The sequence below is a fragment of the Equus asinus genome, chromosome 2, assembly GCF_041296235.1.
Source record: "Equus asinus isolate D_3611 breed Donkey chromosome 2, EquAss-T2T_v2, whole genome shotgun sequence".
Classification (NCBI taxonomy): domain Eukaryota; kingdom Metazoa; phylum Chordata; class Mammalia; order Perissodactyla; family Equidae; genus Equus; species Equus asinus.
Window position 1 is genome coordinate 163,159,752 of NC_091791.1, and position 17,047 is coordinate 163,176,798.

A 17,047-nucleotide genomic window follows, 5' to 3' on the forward strand; every position below is an offset into this window, starting at 1 on the left:
TGTGACTTTTGCATTTTTTGTCAAACTTAATATGATAGGTTACAGCCATGCCTGGTCACTAAAAACACAAGTAGACACAATGGTGAACTAAGAATTAAAAAGTGGGAAATGTATCACTGACACGATAAAGAATTAACCAAATCAAACATCCACTCTTCAATTCTAATTTTCCTCTCCCTCTTCTGCTGCTCTCTCTACCTCTCACTCCATCTTCCCCTTGCACCTCATACTCCTCCTCTCTATGAGACTACTGAAGATCAAAGTGGTGAAATGACTTGATTTTTCAAGGGTATTATCAACACCCCTCTATTTTCACCAGCAGGACAGAGTTAAAAGGAAAAAAATACTATCAATTATATTATGACTGCATTAATGCTTATTGTATATTAAAAGTGTTTTTGGCACAGTATAAAAATATATAAAACATAGTCAAGTTTAAAAGATCATTACTGTATTTGACATTGTACAAGTGAAATTGACCAAAAGTTTCAGTTTCAAGGAATCTTAGTTATGGAGTATCACTGTTCAAAAAGTCTGTGTGTCTGTATCCAAAATTCAGCTTGTGTTAGGACTTAGCATGCAGAATTAATATCTATGCACAAAGCCACTGACTTATGTTTTATAGTATAATTAAAATACGGTATCCAAAATGATGACAATTGCAGGCTTTCTATTTTCTGTTAAGCAATTCTTTCTTCTTGGGGGCTAGCAAATGAAACAATAATAGTTTTTTTAAATCTGCATTATCAGATTACATGAATTTTACTTTCCCTCTTCTATTTTCCAAAAGATATGAAAGAGCAGATTTTGGGTTTGATGCTCAGCTGCAAATAAATTTTGTCGCAATTTGCATTTCTATGTTTTAGGTTCACATGGAATTAACTTTTTCTCTGAATTTAAATATTCATCACTTGCCATATCTGCAAACAATTTCAGAGTCATTTGGAATTTTTTATGGAATACGGTAGAATTCATTATAACAAATTTATTCTATTTAAAAATAAGTAGACTTGGAATATAGATATATATGCTACCAATAGGACCAATTATCTAGAAAAAGTTTTGTAATGAGTAGAAATGCATATCAAATAATCTAAAAGAAAAGAGAAAAAATATTGGAACACAGAAATAGATAAATTATAAAAAATCAAAATATTCAATACACCAGGAAAAGATAAGCTGACAAATGTACATTAATGAGGTGAAATCCATGTTGTAAAACACAGCATTTTTTTCTGCTACGTCAATATATGGAAAAATGTTAGGAAGAAGCTGAGTGAAGCTGTTAGAAACTCAATTTACTTGTACTTTTAGATTCCAAACTATAAAATTATCATGTATTCAATTCGAGAAATCATATGTTTAGTAACATGAATAACACTTCATGTAAATTAGGATCTCTAAATTCTTTATAAAATGTTTAAAAGGATTACTAAATATTTTCAAGGGAATTTGTACTTTAGAATTATAAACAATAAAAAAACTGGTTAAAATTATATTTAAATATTATACCAGGAACTGATTTTATGCAATCCCTTGCACTTAGGATAAAAATCCAATTCTGTAACTCAATAAACCATATCATTAGCAAAAATAATTGGCATGATGCTGTGATCTGCTCAAAGTTCTTCATTCTCATTCAGGATTACGCTCCTCATGGTGATCCTTAGATTTTCTAGTTCACATGACACATTGAACCTACAGTTAATCTGTAATTTTGTGTTGCTAATACTCACATCCAGGAAAGAAGAAATACAAGATTATGTGGCATACCCCAGATTATTGGACTATTTAAAATCTGAATGATTTAGCTGGTCTCTAAAAAGTTTATAGGAATTATCTTTTATGCTCTTTTATGTCACGTTTTACTCACACGTCCAGTTACTGTATGTCTTCAATGTAGTGGACTAGTATGATTTTCTATAGGTTATCATGACCGTTAAGTTCCCTAAAGACTATATTGTGACAGAGAGCTGCAGAGTTAATGCAAAAATGGACAAACTGTAAATGCTTCAGAGGGTTAGAGAATAACTGTTGTAATTTTTTTTAATTGTGAAAATTCTATCACAAGATAGAGTTGAGAGATTTTCTTCAAATTTTGTTGGCACATCAGTTCCCTTGTGGTATCCTCCATGTATTTAATTCTATGATAATATATATCAGAATTTCAAGATATTGAAAATACAGCATGTTATGTGGCAAAGATCTTCTCCAAAGAAATATTTATGATAAAATATAAATTTTGTCAAAAATGTAAAACACCTATGATGAAATATTGAATCTTGACTCTGCTTTCAGATTTTACCACCCCCTGACCCTTTTAATCTCCTAAAGACTATCTTTAAGTGCCTTTGCCATCACTTAATCTGTTTCTCCTGTAATCTGTTTCTCTCTGTTAATCTGCATTCCTGAAAATCGTATCCTTGATGCTTTTCTCTTTGTCCTGTGACGAACTTGAATCATATTATTGCCAGTTGTTTAGACTTAGTGGAACTAAAGCTTCTTTACCTTTTGTCCTAAACCAGCATCTTGAGGTACACTTTCCACTGGCCACATCATCTTCTCTCTCTAGTCTGTTCCATCACATCAGTTCCTTTAAATACACTGAGCTATGCACTAAGTTTCTGTTCCTTCTCAGAAGTATTGCTCATCCACTTAGCTCATACACATAGCACAGGTAACACATTTTGAGAGTTGAAGAAACCAAGTCTGCCCTGGCTTTTGGTAGCATCCCTTCTTATATTTTTAAGTATTCAGTTTATCAAAAACACTTTAAGATTACATTTATCTACCACAGATAAAGTCCTTATTCCCATGGAGTTTAGTTCAGTCAGGGAGAAATATATTAATTAAATGATGGTGCAAGTTAGCGTGGTGATATAAGTGGGGAGTCATATCATACGGAGCCTTATTAAACAGGTTAAAGAGGATTTTTTCCCTTTTGTCTTAAGAGTAGTGGATAGGAATTGAAAGATTAAAGAATTGGTGAGGTGATCAAAAGCAAGTAATCTGCTCAAGGTCACCCGTTAGTCATAGTCGATGTTCAAATCTAAGTCTTTTGACAAGCAGCTCAAGACACTTTTCTTTATATTGTTTTCAATTAACTAAAGTTATTTTCACCGTAACTAAAATGTTCATTTCTTCTTTCACCATTTTTGTACAATGAAACCTCAGTGGTGCAGGAAAGGCCTACAGAGATCTGTAAAACAGACAGAAAAAAAGGAATTTTCATATTATCCTATTACTTTGAAATGCAATATGAAAAAAATGTATTACCAAATTGTATATTTTTTTGTTGTAGACAAAATATAACATGAGATTCTACCTTGCATAATGTCTCAATTCTAACTTAATTACAGCGTTATTTGCCTTGAATAATTTCCCTCAGAAAGAAATTAAATTAAAAATGCCTTAGTCGGGGGCCAGCCTGGTGGCACTGTGGTTAAGTGCACACATTCTGCTTCTGGGTCCCGGGGTTCACTACTGGTTTGGATCCTGGGTGCAGACATGGCACCGCTTGGCAAGCCATGCTGTGGTAGGTGTCCCACATATAAAGTAGAGGAAGATGGGCACAGATGTTAGCTCAGGGCCAGTTTTCCTCAGCAGAAAGAGGAGGATTGGCAGATGTTAGCCCAGGGCTAATTTTCCTCAAAAAAAAATTTAAAAAGCATTAGTGTTAGTATTATGAAAGTCTCTGTTTTTATGGAAATGAGAGTAATTTGAAATATTTCATAGGAGAAAAAAAGTTCTTAAAGTCTCTGAACTCTTGAATTTGTTTTTGTCTTTGTATGTTATGAGTGCCTATGTAGCTAATAATGAGTGTGGTTAACCAAACTACATAATTTGTGAATTTCCTAGCACACTGATTTACATTGTTTGCTAGTTTTAATGTAATCTTTTCATGAAATGCCTAGAAAGAAATTAGAGCAATTAATTCACCTACAATTGAAAAGAGGAAGACATTAACAAGCTTTTTAATGAGTCCTCTCTCCCTAATGCTTTGGTACTATAGGCTGTTTAGGAGCAAATCATACAGTACGGACCTTTATTCAAGAAAAAGAAGGACAGCAATCATAAGAGCAGACCGTAGCATGACCAGAATATGAGGGGCCTACATGATATGGCCTCAGGGGACATTGGTAAGATCTCTTCTTCCTGTCCCTGTTCTAGATCTAATCTGCCAACACTTCTCTCTCGCTGTTGATGGAATTGTATTATAAAATTAGAAAGAAATGAACATGTACGAATTCCTGGGAGAAGTAACTGATGAATTTAAATTTACACTGAGGTATAAACTACTGTTCTGCTACCCTTACTGGAAGGTAGATTTTGAGAGTAGAAAAGAGCAAAAAATATTATGTCACAGAAGAAGTAGGATGCTATGGAGAGAAGCAAAAATCGGATGAGGTGGGAAAAGAGGAAATACTCAAGATTTCTTCAGTATTTTCCTTAATGATGGTTCTACCAGGGATGGATTCAGAAAGGATTTGCTGGACTTGGGAAGATAAGAAGGAAAACAACAAAGTGCAAAACCAGTGTTTCGATTCTTGGCAAAAAGGAGAGACTAATGTTTATGCAAGTCTATTTGCCTTTTAATAACTGAAGGATTTGGGAATGTAAGCTTAAAAATTCTAATCAATATTCATAAATTCCCTAATGGTCCCTAGAGTCCAGGGAAGAGATCCAGCTATGGTGTCCCGGTTGCTAATTGAGTGTATGATTGCTTTGTCATCACTAAGAACTTCATATTTGGTCCAAAAGCAGAGTGTTGTACAGCTACTCACAGCACATACTAAAAATTCCGTGTTTAAATGATTCGGTTTTAAAGATTTTCCTCTCTCTTCTATGACCCATAACTTCAGGGGAACTCAATTATCTTAACTGATCAGAGAAAGCCCATTAAGTGAAAGATTTGAAATACAAGCTCCTATTTCTACATAAGTTCATAATTACCAACTAAGAACACTTTTAAGGTGAGTGATTCTGAGATCCCAGACGTGATGTGTATTTGCCAAATAGAAAAATATTGAAGGGCTGGCCTGGTGGCCGAGTGGTTAAGTTCACGCGCTCCGCTGCAGGCGGCCCAGTGTTTCGTTGGTTCGAATCCTGGGCGCGGACATAGCACTGCTCATCAAACCACGCTGAGGCAGTGTCCCACATGCCACAACTAGAAGGACCCACAACGAAGAATATACAACTATGTACTGGGGGTCTTTGGGGAGAAAAAGGAAAAAATTTTAAAAAAATCTACTTTACAAAAAGTTTTAGAACTTAAATATGATAACATGATATTTTTCTATCAAAATAGTGATAATACAGTAGATGTTCTTAATATGTTAAATATCTCCATAATAACAAAAATGTACCTTACAGCTATTGCAGGAATCTTACACAATTTAGTCAATTCTTACTAAGGAGATACTGTTGAATATATATTATCTAGGTCTATAATTGCAACCCAATTTGTCAATTTTTCATGTATATAAATTCTTAAAGTGCATATTATAACTTTCTCTTAATTTTCTCAAACTCATCTTTGCTTGATTATTTAAGAGCAGTACCAAAATTTTCTATTTTCTTTGCCTATCAATGCTATATTTAGGCTAAATTGTGTTTCTCCTGCTTAGTGTTCTCCATGACCCTATTAATATATGTTTATAATTAATGAAAGAATAGGGTCATTTTAGAACTTTATTCATTTTATTTTTTTGCATAGAGAGAGAAAATAATCAAGTTATAAAAGTTACATGCTCCTAAAAATATGTTTTGTTTGGAATCAGAATAATCCTAATTATTAGCTCAAATTTACATCTCATTCTTTTTCTTGTAAAGATGCAGCACTGATATATAAATCTAATTTTATTGAACTAGAGAAATTTTGAAGAACTTCTGTATTAGGAAGCTTACTAGTTCTGACAATTAACTATTGACAACAGTCATAGAACCTAAGAGTGCAATGTGATCCCAGCCTCATGTAAGAGCACAAACATCTTGCACTGCCGATTTATTTCAAACAGGAAGCCCAAGTCTTCCTATGTCTCTAGGATATAACCCTAGCCTCTCATTCTTCTCCCCACAGCTTTTTTGAAGTATAATTAACAAATAAAAATTGCATATATTTAAGGTATACAAAATGATGTTTTGATATACATATACACAATCAAGCTAATTAACACATACAAGACACATGTAGTTACCCTTTTCTTTTTAGGGGGAAAACAATTAAGATCTGCTCTCTTAGGAAATTCCAATAATCAAATACATTATAATAATACATTATTATTAACTATTGTCACCATGCTCCACATTAGTTCACCAGAACTTATTCATCTTGCATATCTGAAAATTTGTCACCTCTGATCAACAAAGCCTCTCATTTAGATGAATGAAATCACAATTCACACAGGGAATCCTTCAAGTAGAAAATCATTTCCTGTACTCTTATCGAAAGAATGTTGAGAGGAACATTTTGAATATACATTATTGTGGACTCTGGAGTCAGAGCAAAAAATTAAAATGACCCATAAAATTAAATGAATGCAGTATCAATAAACAGGAAATAATTGAGAAGATTCTGAAATATATCGTAAATTATTTTTTATTTACGTAGTTTCATATATTTAAATATTTTTTATTTAATACCTTATCCCATGAATGACTCAATTTTTTCTGTTTATCCATTTCTGAAATAAAGTTGTTCTTGCTCAAGTTTATGGAGTATTATGTAAAATGATGAACTCTACCTAATGAAAATATGTACTAAATGAATGCAATGTATATAAACTAAAAGAATGAGGTAAATTTCTAGTGAATGGTGAATAACAATTTTAAAATCTGAAAAACGAATGGAAAAGAAAGCTTTGATTTGTTGAGACTTGCTAAATATCTATTGAGTTAGATATTTGTGTGTATGCTGTGATCTTTTTGTCTGTGTATATGTTGTATATATAAGATTGCCCTTCCTTGTGTACTCTCCCTCTGCCCTAGGGAACTTTATAGGCTTTCCTTATATCTTATAGTTACTCTTTCGTTATGGTTAATACTTCTTTAAAGTATTTTAAAAAGTAGTTAAACTTTTTAACCCTTCAATGCGCTCATAAGAGACATGAATTTGGATAATTCAGTTAAGCAGAGAGACAGTAGCTGGAGAGGCTTCTGTTTTGCTAGGGGAGATCTGACAGGCACACGGTGGCTCTGGATCATTGTATTGTTCCTCGTCCTACAGCTACCATGGTGGTATTTTTCAGACAACAGATGACAAAGATTGCAGCAACAGCTCCCTTGACAGCCCAGGTCTCCTGGGTTGTTCTGGGAGACATCTCTGGATGCCAACGTATAGTGTGTTCTAGACTTTTCAACTATTCTGTAGGAACACAGCTCTCTATATTAAATTGTATAATGTTTAAAATAGCTAGAAAGGTTTCTGCTATCTGCAGTGGATTCCTGACTGGTCCACGAAAGAATTATCCTCATTATACTCACTGTGAAATCAACTGAGGTTGAAATCAACAAACAGCTAGGAGTCACAAAAATCTGCTGGAGGAAATCACGAAGTTCTGGAAAAAAGAAAGTAAAATGTTTCCATGACCTTTTCACGTGAAAATAGCCAGCTTTGTTTTGCCTTCCTCTAATTGTGGAAGAAAAATTTACATTTTAATTTCTTTCAGAATATACTTATAAGCATAATATTTCCCTCTTAATGATATTTTTCAGCTCTTTGATATCTGTAAAGAATCTTGAGTTTACAGCCTTAAGTCATTTATGAACTGCATCAGAGAAATCACTCTGTTTCTTAAAGTTTCAGAATGGTTTCTTGGGCCGGCCGCGTGGCCCACTGGTTAAGTTCACGCGCTCCTCTTCGGCGGCCCAGGGTTTCACCAGTTCAGATCCTGGGTGTGAACATGGCACCACTCGTCAGGCCACTTTGAGGTGGTGTCCCATATGCCACAACTAGAAGGACACACAACTCAAATATACAACTATATACTGGGGGGATTCGGGGAGAAAAAAGCAGGAAAAAAAAAAAAGATTGGTAACAGTTGATAGCTCAGGTGCCAATCTTTTAAAAAAAAAAAAAGAATAAATTCTTACTGTAATTACAAAAAAATCAAACTTGTTATAGTCTCTTTATATATCCACACATGCATAGGACACTACCAATATCTCAAACTTTAATTCTAATTATTTTCACATTCGGTTAATATACTTCAATTAATTTGAACTTTGCTGTGTTCTTCAAATATTCCAAGTTCATTACCATCTTCAGGTTTTTGCATTATCTCTTCCCTCTGCTTAGAATGCTCTGCTTTCAGATGTTTGCATGGTTAACTCTTTCAGTTTATCTAGATATCAGATAAAATGTCACCTTCTGAATAAGACCCTGCTTGAAGATTGAAAGTAAACTGATTACCTCCACCCCACACTCTCTATCATCTATCTATCTATTTTGCTTTTCTTTTTGGTATCTTCAGGACAATATCTCTCCTTGAAACCATGCTGTTTATTTTCTATCATAATGGCTGTCTATTCCCACTAGATTCCAAAAGATCAGTGACTTTACTTGTTTTATTAATAACGCTTTTTCCCTGTGTCTATAATAGTTCTGACTAGTGGGAGATACTCAATAAATGCAGTCTTTGGAAACAAATAAGTTAATTTCTGATGAAATTCTCGACTCTTGATTTTCTTATTTTTGTTTCCCTTCAGTTAGGCTATGTGCTGATTAAACAACCTCCTCACGGAAGCTTTCACTTCCTGGTTGCGAAGGGTATAGATCACAGGATTCAACAAAGGAAAGATCACTGTGTGAAAGAGAGAAACCACCTTGTCAGCTGGGAAGGCCCTGAAGGGGCGAGTGTAGATGAAGATGGCAGGTCCAAACATGAGAAATATAATGATGATATGAGTAATGCATGTGGACATGGCCTTGCTCTTCCCCTCGGAGGAGGATCCATGTACATGACAGAGGATGACCGCATAGGAGGCCAGAAGCCCTAGGAAGCACAGGAGTGTGAGCAGACCACTGTTGAAGACCATCAGGAGCTCCACCACAAAAGTGTCTGTGCAAGCCAGCTTGATGACCTGAGGCACATCACAGAAGAAATTATCCAGTTGGTTTGGGCCACAGAAGGGCAAGCGGAGGATGAGGGCCACCTGGATAATGGAGTGGACAAAGCCTCCAAGCCACAGAGCCAATATCAAGGCATAGCAGGCTCTAGGGTTCATGACAGTGGAATAGTGTAAAGGCCGACAGATGGCCATGTAGCGGTCAAAGGCCATCACAACAAGGAGTAACTCCTCTCCCCCTCCAAGGAAGTGCAAGAAAAAGAGCTGAGTGATGCAGCCTCTGTAGGAGATTACTTTCTTTTCAGAGAGGAAGTCCACCAGCATCCTGGGAGCCACAATGAAGGAGTAGGATGCATCCAGGAAGGCCAAGTTGCCCAGAAAGAAGTAGAGGGGGGCTGTGAGGCCAGGGTCTAATCTTATGGTGAGGATGATGAGGAAGTTTCCAGGAAGGATGATGAGGTAGAAAATTAAAACTAGCACAAACACCAGGAGCTGAATATCTCCAGACTGAGTAAGACCAAGGAGGATGAATTCTGCCACCACTGTACCGTTCTCGCTCTCCATCTCTGCCTGCAGCACATGAAGAAGCAGAGTTTATCATAATTACTATTTCTTCTGCCTAGACCCTAGTTGTTCTCCAGCTAAAAATATTTGACATATCCATCACTTCAGCTAAAACATCTCAACTCTTTCCAGTATCCTAAGTAAACTCTAAAACTTTCCCTCTTGTAGATTTAAAGCAAACAAGCAAACAAACAAAAATATTGTTCTCAAAGCCACACTCATATCCCCCATTCAACCACGTGCTTCTATAGGACTACTTTCCACTTTAAGAGTCTGGCATCCCACACCTTGGGATTCGTACCTTCTTGAGTCATAGGAGAATTTTCCTGATTGAGATTCAATCTAACTCCAATTATCAAATCTCTGCCTTATTGTGGTTGTACTGTGCTTGAGGTTTAGCTCTTTTCTTAGATATACACCCCTTTTCTCCTCCTCCACCAAGTCAAAAATTTTACTAAGTATTTCCTTTCTTCAGTTTCTCTGGAATTCCCAGTTCCTACCTGCTATATCTCTGCCTTACTCTCTGTATTCTATTATTAATTCTCTGATTACCCTCCTCTGGTCTGGTGTCCTTGTATCACCCTGACTCTAAACTAGTCACCGGGATCCAAACAATAACTGTACTTTTCACCTAACTTAGAGGTAGTCTTTCTTAGCTGTATCCTTGATTAAGTACCACTTATGAAGCCATTCCATATCTTGTTCATGCAGCTTAATCAACACTATCTGAATCTCAATTATTTATTATATACTCCCAATCTTCATATTTCTCAGATCCTATTTTGACACCCAAGGGAGAGTCTTTCAAGAAACAATATGCTGCAATAAAAAATCTGCCTGTATAAAATTTTTTAAAATCAATTAACTCATGAAATCATAGCATAGAAGAGGTGGAAGTAACAATAAAGATCTTATACTCTAATTCATTCCTTTCAAAGAAGAAAACTAAGGCTGCTGTGGTTATATTCCTTAAGTTTAGAATGAGTTTCCTTTTTGTTCTGATTGACCAGTAGTAGAAGAATGCAGTTGTATACTATTTAAACACATAAAGAAATTATTAGCACAGCTTTAATCAATGGATGCTCCTTTTTGTGTGCTTGAATAACTAAAAATGCTGCTTTTTAATATTTATAATATGTGTTAGTTGAATAGTATACATGCACTTAAACTGTGCATATATTTAAGTTAGCTGCTCAAAAATGCTTTGTTATGGCTAGGAAACATTTGTAAAGTTTGAAAATTGCTAATCTATAGAAAAATACAATGTGATATATACCAATTTTCACCATACTATTTGACTACAAAGAGAAGGGAAAATCTTTGACAGAAAATGCTAGTGAGTCAGTATTTAGAAAAGAAAGTCAGGGAAAGAGAAAGGTGAGGGAAAGAAAGTAGAGAAGAGAACGAAAAGAGAGAAAAAGATACACAAAAACAGCCCATACTGTTCATTATTAAGAAACATTAAAACATACTTTTAGGAATTTTAGGAAACATTAAAAATATCAGCTTTAAATATCTTTAGAGCTGAATAGAGTGGTGAATATACGCGTTCCCATGTGTTACTAGCAGCCACAGTTGGAATTTATGAAAGTCATACTTAAACATATCAATATATATACGCATACAAACACCACACACACACACACACAGGCAAAATGGAAACTACACAAATTTTTAATAGAAAAAAATACTTCGTAGGCTCTCCAAATAAGCTTCTCTCTCACTTCTTAACTTTTCTCCACTGAGGCAGCCATTTATCTCAGCATTCATTCCATCATCTGCCTATAAAAACACACTCAGGGATATAAGTCAAGATCCCCCTTCTACTTACTCTTAGCTTTTCTGTGTCCCACAAGCTCAATCAGAGTGGATTATTTCATGATGTGTTAGTGTGTAACAATATCTCTAAGACATCAGAGGATTTCTGAAGGTCTTTGTGATTGAGGGTTATAGGCTCCTCCCCTGGCTATTTCTTATCTTTCATCTCTGTTTTCTCACTATTGCCTAACAGATGGGATTCCACACTAACTGACATAGTTGATCCATTTTCTTCCCATGTCCCATTCTCATCTGTGTATTTCCTGTACCTGTGATTCTGAGATGGTGGTTGGCTTAGATCCAGAGACTATGTATGAGCATTTCTCTCGATAAAATAAAATAAATTTCTGGGGAAAAAAATCTACAAATTACAACCTCTTCAGGACAAAATATTCTATTTTGGCCAAATTAGTGGGAACATTAGCAGGAAAGTATTATCAGAAGAGGCTGAAACAGAAATCTAAATCTTCATCACTATGTCTCTAATCTTCTTCGCCACTTCAGCTAATTCAGAGAGTCACCTGACTCTGGCAATGATGGTACAGTAGAGGAGTAGGGAAAGTGAGGGAGAAGGGTGGAGACTCAAATATCTAGAGGCAACACTGTGCAGCCTGGAGTGGAAACTGTGGTCAGATCAGCTCCTGGTGCCAGGTGATTAGAGACCCAAGGGGTTGATTTCCCCATCTCTTTGAAACATTTCCTCATGATTCCTTCCTTATTTTCCCTCATTTCTCCTTCTCTCCCCTTTCATTCATCACTAAGCCTTTATTTTTCTAATTTATTTTCTAAGTTTGATTGTGGTTTCTTTTCCCTTGTTGATTTATTTTCTCATTTTCCCCTAATATTCTTTCCCTATTTACTTTGCTTTCTTTGCATCTTGCTCTTTTTAAAATCTCTTTCTCATCTTTCTCCCTCTCATTTATTCGTGTTCTTTCACTCTGATATTTTTTCACTGTCTACTTGTCTTATGTTCACAGCAGCTCCATTATATCCCATGCCTGTTTTGCCATTATATCTAAAAACAAAAACAAAAACACCTCACTGTTGTTTCCTTTCAAGCAAGACTGAGCAATGTATATGCTTCCCACTGTCTTCCATTCTAAACATTTGGTCTACAAAGTAAAAATATATAATTTACTTATCAGTACCTTTTTCTCTTGAATAGCATCTCTCTTGCAATTTACAAATCTGAACCACTCTCTGATTACTTCTCATTTCCCCTTATGTTTTTTCTGCATGTAAGTAAAATGAGATAATTTACCTTTTGTTAAGAAAAGTAGATCACACTATTATCATTCTAAGGAAATGAATATATTTAATAAAGTTTCCAGAAATTTGAGTGAAATATCTCTCAATATATTGATTGAAGCTTATAAATTATTTAAATATAAATTAACAAGTTTTTCATGTTCTGAAAAATGTTGATCAGGTTGAAAAACATGATCAAATATTTAATTGATACTAACGCTGATGATGGATATATAGAACACACTACACGAAAGTATAGGTCTTCCACCAGGAAATTCCCTTATCAATAAAATGTGATTTTTCAGTTAAGTTACTTCTGAATTCCCTTCAAATTCTAGCTTTTTAGGCAACGTAATAATGTAGAAATATCCTTGGTTTGGAATCATTTTATCTGACTCCAATGCCTTGCCTCAGCAATTTAATAAATGTATGACCCTGGGAAGGTCACTTAGCTTTCAAAAGGCTGAGTTTTCATCTATAAAATAGACTAATATGCTGACTCTTTCTATTTGACAGAGGTGATATGAGTATCAAATGAAGAGATGATGGTAGTAATAAGTAACTCATTCAAGTGTGTTTAAAGCTAACCCTGAACATATTTAGCTGTTAAGAGGTAGCTCTATTGAGTGGACACATTGCCACTAGATCCTTCATCAATGTCTGTAGGGTAAACCCTGGGTGATGGAGCTGCATAAATCTGAGTGATTAATCGAGAGAAGAAACTGTGGAGGTGCGGTAAATACCTCATGCAAAATTGCCAATGCAGTCAGTTGTTTGTATATCAAAGTTTTCTCAGTTTCACAACTCTCTCTCTGTCAAAGTCCTGTGTTGATGAATAACAAAACCATAAGCAACAGAAGACACTTCCAAATATGTTGAGTATGGAAATTAGGAAATCTGGGCTAATCTTCTGCAAAATCATAAAATCTGTTAAAATTTTCTCTGGAGATCTTAGCTTACACTTTCTGCATCGTCCTCCCTTTCATCTGTACTTTGTAAGGAAAATAAAACGCATAAGGGGGCCAGCCCAGTGGAGTATTGGTTAAGTTCATGCACTCTGCTTTGTCAGCCTGGGGTTCACAGGTTCGGATCCCCAGCACGGACCTATAAACCGCTCCTCAAGCCATGCTGTAGTGGCATCCCACATACCAAAAATAAAGGAAGATTGGCACAGATGTTAGCTCAGGGACAATCTTCTTCAAGCAAAAAGAGCAACATTGGCAACAGATGTTAACTCAGGGCCAACCTTCCTCACCAAAACACAAACACAAAAATGTATCACTCATGTGTATGCTCCTTGGTTTTAACACTAGATGCCAACTCTCTGAAGTCTACTGATAATTTCATTTAATTATAATACTAGAATGAAAGTTTTAGTTCACCATTAAAATAGTTTTAAGAGTCACCAGCAAATGGAGATCTTTTGAAGGAGTAGGTAGGAAATGCCACACTGCTGAATTTAGATCTTAGCCTCTGGCTATTCCTACTGAAACTCTGACCTTTATTCCATTGTATTCCAAGGCAGCAGAAGACCCAGTAGAATAGTTGCGATATTTTTTCTATTGTCTTCTCCTTCTTGTTTCTTGTAAGTATGAATACCCCCCAACCCCTACCCAGGAAATCTGAGTCTCCAGGGGTTTTATGTAGTTCTCACAAAGTAGCCATTCTCCTGATAAACTTTAACTGACCATTCTTGTCATTGTTCGTAAATAATTGTTCTCACATAGGAAAAGTTAGCTTTTGAAACCTCCTCTACGTCTTTATGATGCAATGAAGAAAGTACTTTGGAGATTTGAGACCACTAAAACCCTAGTGAATATTTCCAAAGGGAGTTATTAGAATGCTAACTAAATTAGGTAAGGGTAAATACCAGAGCTTTGAAAAGAATAAATGTTTTAAAATATGTCACATAATGCCACACCACATTAATTCTGAATTCTAACATCAAAATCCTATCAGTGAATGAGATAATAGAATCCTAATTGGAAGTATATTTATTAGGTCAAAAGTAAATAGAGGGGCTGGCCCATTGGCCAAGTGGTTAAGTTCCTGAGTTCCCCTTGGGCAGCCCAGGGTTTTGCCAGTTCAGATTCTGGGCACGGACATGGCACTGCTCATCAGTCCATGCTGAGGTGGCATGTCACATAGGACAACCAGAGAGACCTACAGCTAGAATATACAACTATGTACTGGGGGGGGGGGGGGGCTTTGGAGAGAAAGAAAAGAAAAAAAAAAGAAGATTGGCAACAGATGTTAGTTCAGGTGCTGATCTTTAAAAAAAAAAACAGTAAATAGACAGTTGAGAAGTTAATTTACATCTTATAATAAAATTCAAAAATAGAAAAAAATGTAAATAAATGATAAAAGATTATTGGTATATATAAAGAAAGCCAACAAGGCCAGGTTGAGGGGGAGGCAACTGAGGTACTGGCCTCAGTCACAAAATTTACCAAGAGACTAAAAATGTCAGTCAGCAAGATAAATAATATTTTGAAAATCAAAGTTAATGTGAAAATTATGAACAGAATATCAATTTTTTTAAATAAAGACAGCCACATTGCAGATTTTCCCTTTTGCCTCAGGTTCCAATATGACTCAGCATGACACTATGACTGATTCTGTCTCTATTTAAAATTTAGTATTCATTTTGTTCATCATGGATTTTTTTGAATTAATATCTTTTTTAAAATATTGATTAAAATATTGTTTATCTCTATTACTAAGTTTTTCATCACTCCCTTAAATTTTGCACTCAAGACAAGTCCCTCACTCACCTCTCTAGTTTCACCATCCTCTGGCCCTGAAATCAAGTAATGAGGCCAAGTCAGTAATAAGTATGTAGGAGTCAGCATATTGTTGTTGATGAAGACATAAGCAGAGAGAATATACATAATGCTCATGAAAATTTTCAAGGGATAATTCTTCTTAGAGAAAAGAACTGCTTGGTGTAGGATAGACCATTTCCTCAAGGAAAAGTGACATCCCAAATAGGAAACAAAAAGATATATCATGATCTCAGAATTTGTTGTTTACTCGCTTTTACTCTGCTTAGCTAAAACAAAGATGAAGAATTTTTGTTTCTCCATTAAAGGTTAATAAAATGAAAAATTAAGGATAAGAGCAATTAAACGTAACTTGATTTTGTTTTTTCTATCTAGTTGTGTTTTTTTTGCTTCAAATGGGAATCTGAGATGAGTTGCTTTATAATTGAAATAATGAACATACATTCTTGTGAACTAAATACAATTTGTAATCAAATATGTATTTGTTCTAATATATTTTCATTTCAGACAAAGACATAGTGTGAGAAGCAGAAAACGAGAAGAAAGGAGAGGGAAAAAGAGGTACAGAGAAAGAATGATCAAAATATAAAACAAGAAAACAGGGAAAAGAAAGACTAGTGGAGACATAAATGTAAAGGAAAGTATATAATTCTATACATATTTTTTAAAGTGAAGAGATAGAAACTGGTCCACAGGAATACACATTCCACAAATCTACATAGCTACAAAAAGAAACTGATGATAAACAGGTCTATATAGAGGAAAAAGGACAAAGAAAAGGAAAATACACAGGGTTAGATACACACCTAGGTAGCGTAACAGCCCATCCTGGAGTAGGTTAGAGTCTTGCCACCAGAGACTTTTAAATATGTGATATTTTTCCATAATTATAAACATAATCTGGGGCTTCCTTAACTTTTTAATGTTCATCCCATAGGTACAACAAAATTAATCTGAAGATCAAAACTGGTTCTCAGAATAGAGGCGTTTTTTTTTTTAATTTTTTCCTTTTTCTCCCCAAAGCCCCCCGGTACATAGTTGTATATATTTTAGTTGTGGGTCCTTCTAGTTGTGGCATGTGGGACGCTGCCTCAGCGTGGTTTGATGAGCAGTGCCATGTCCACGCCCAGGATTCAAACCAACAGAACACTGTGCCGCCTGCAGCGGAGTGCGCGAACTTAACCACTCAGCCACGGGGCCAGCCCCAGAATAGAGGCTTTTTAACCCAGCTTGGAAAGCTTTATCATCTCGAATAGATTTAGAACATAAGAAAAAACAAACAAACAAACAAGACTTTTCAAGAGTTCTATCCTCAGGTTGACCCAAGATAATACATAGCCAACTTACTGAGCAAAAAGCATATACACAAAAATAAACTATTATAGTGGAGAGATTACTAGAAAGAAAGTGAAAAGCTGATACAGTACTGATTCTAATCTATAAATATTCTGTGGCTTGTGGAAAATAAGACAACGTTTCTTACATTGTTTTCTCACCTGTACATGGGATATTTTTGATCGTTTAAAGTATTAAGATATTGTTTATCTCTATTACTGAGTTTTTGCACT

At 35.3% G+C, this 17,047-nt stretch overlaps 1 protein-coding gene across 1 annotated transcript; it reads right to left on the minus strand.

Annotated features, from left to right (window-relative positions):
• Positions 1-8,706: 8,706 nt before the first annotated feature.
• LOC106833421 (olfactory receptor 4N2-like) lies at positions 8,707-9,630 on the minus strand. The gene has a single exon (XM_014844611.2). It carries the CDS (start codon positions 9,628-9,630, stop codon positions 8,707-8,709), a length of 924 nt encoding a protein of 307 aa, XP_014700097.2.
• Positions 9,631-17,047: the final 7,417 nt, after the last annotated feature.

What these genes read in the sequence shown, in the direction of transcription:
- LOC106833421 (XM_014844611.2), bottom strand. Translation starts at nt 9,630, where the DNA reads ATGGAGAGCGAGAACGGTACAGTGGTGGCAGAATTCATCCTCCTTGGT.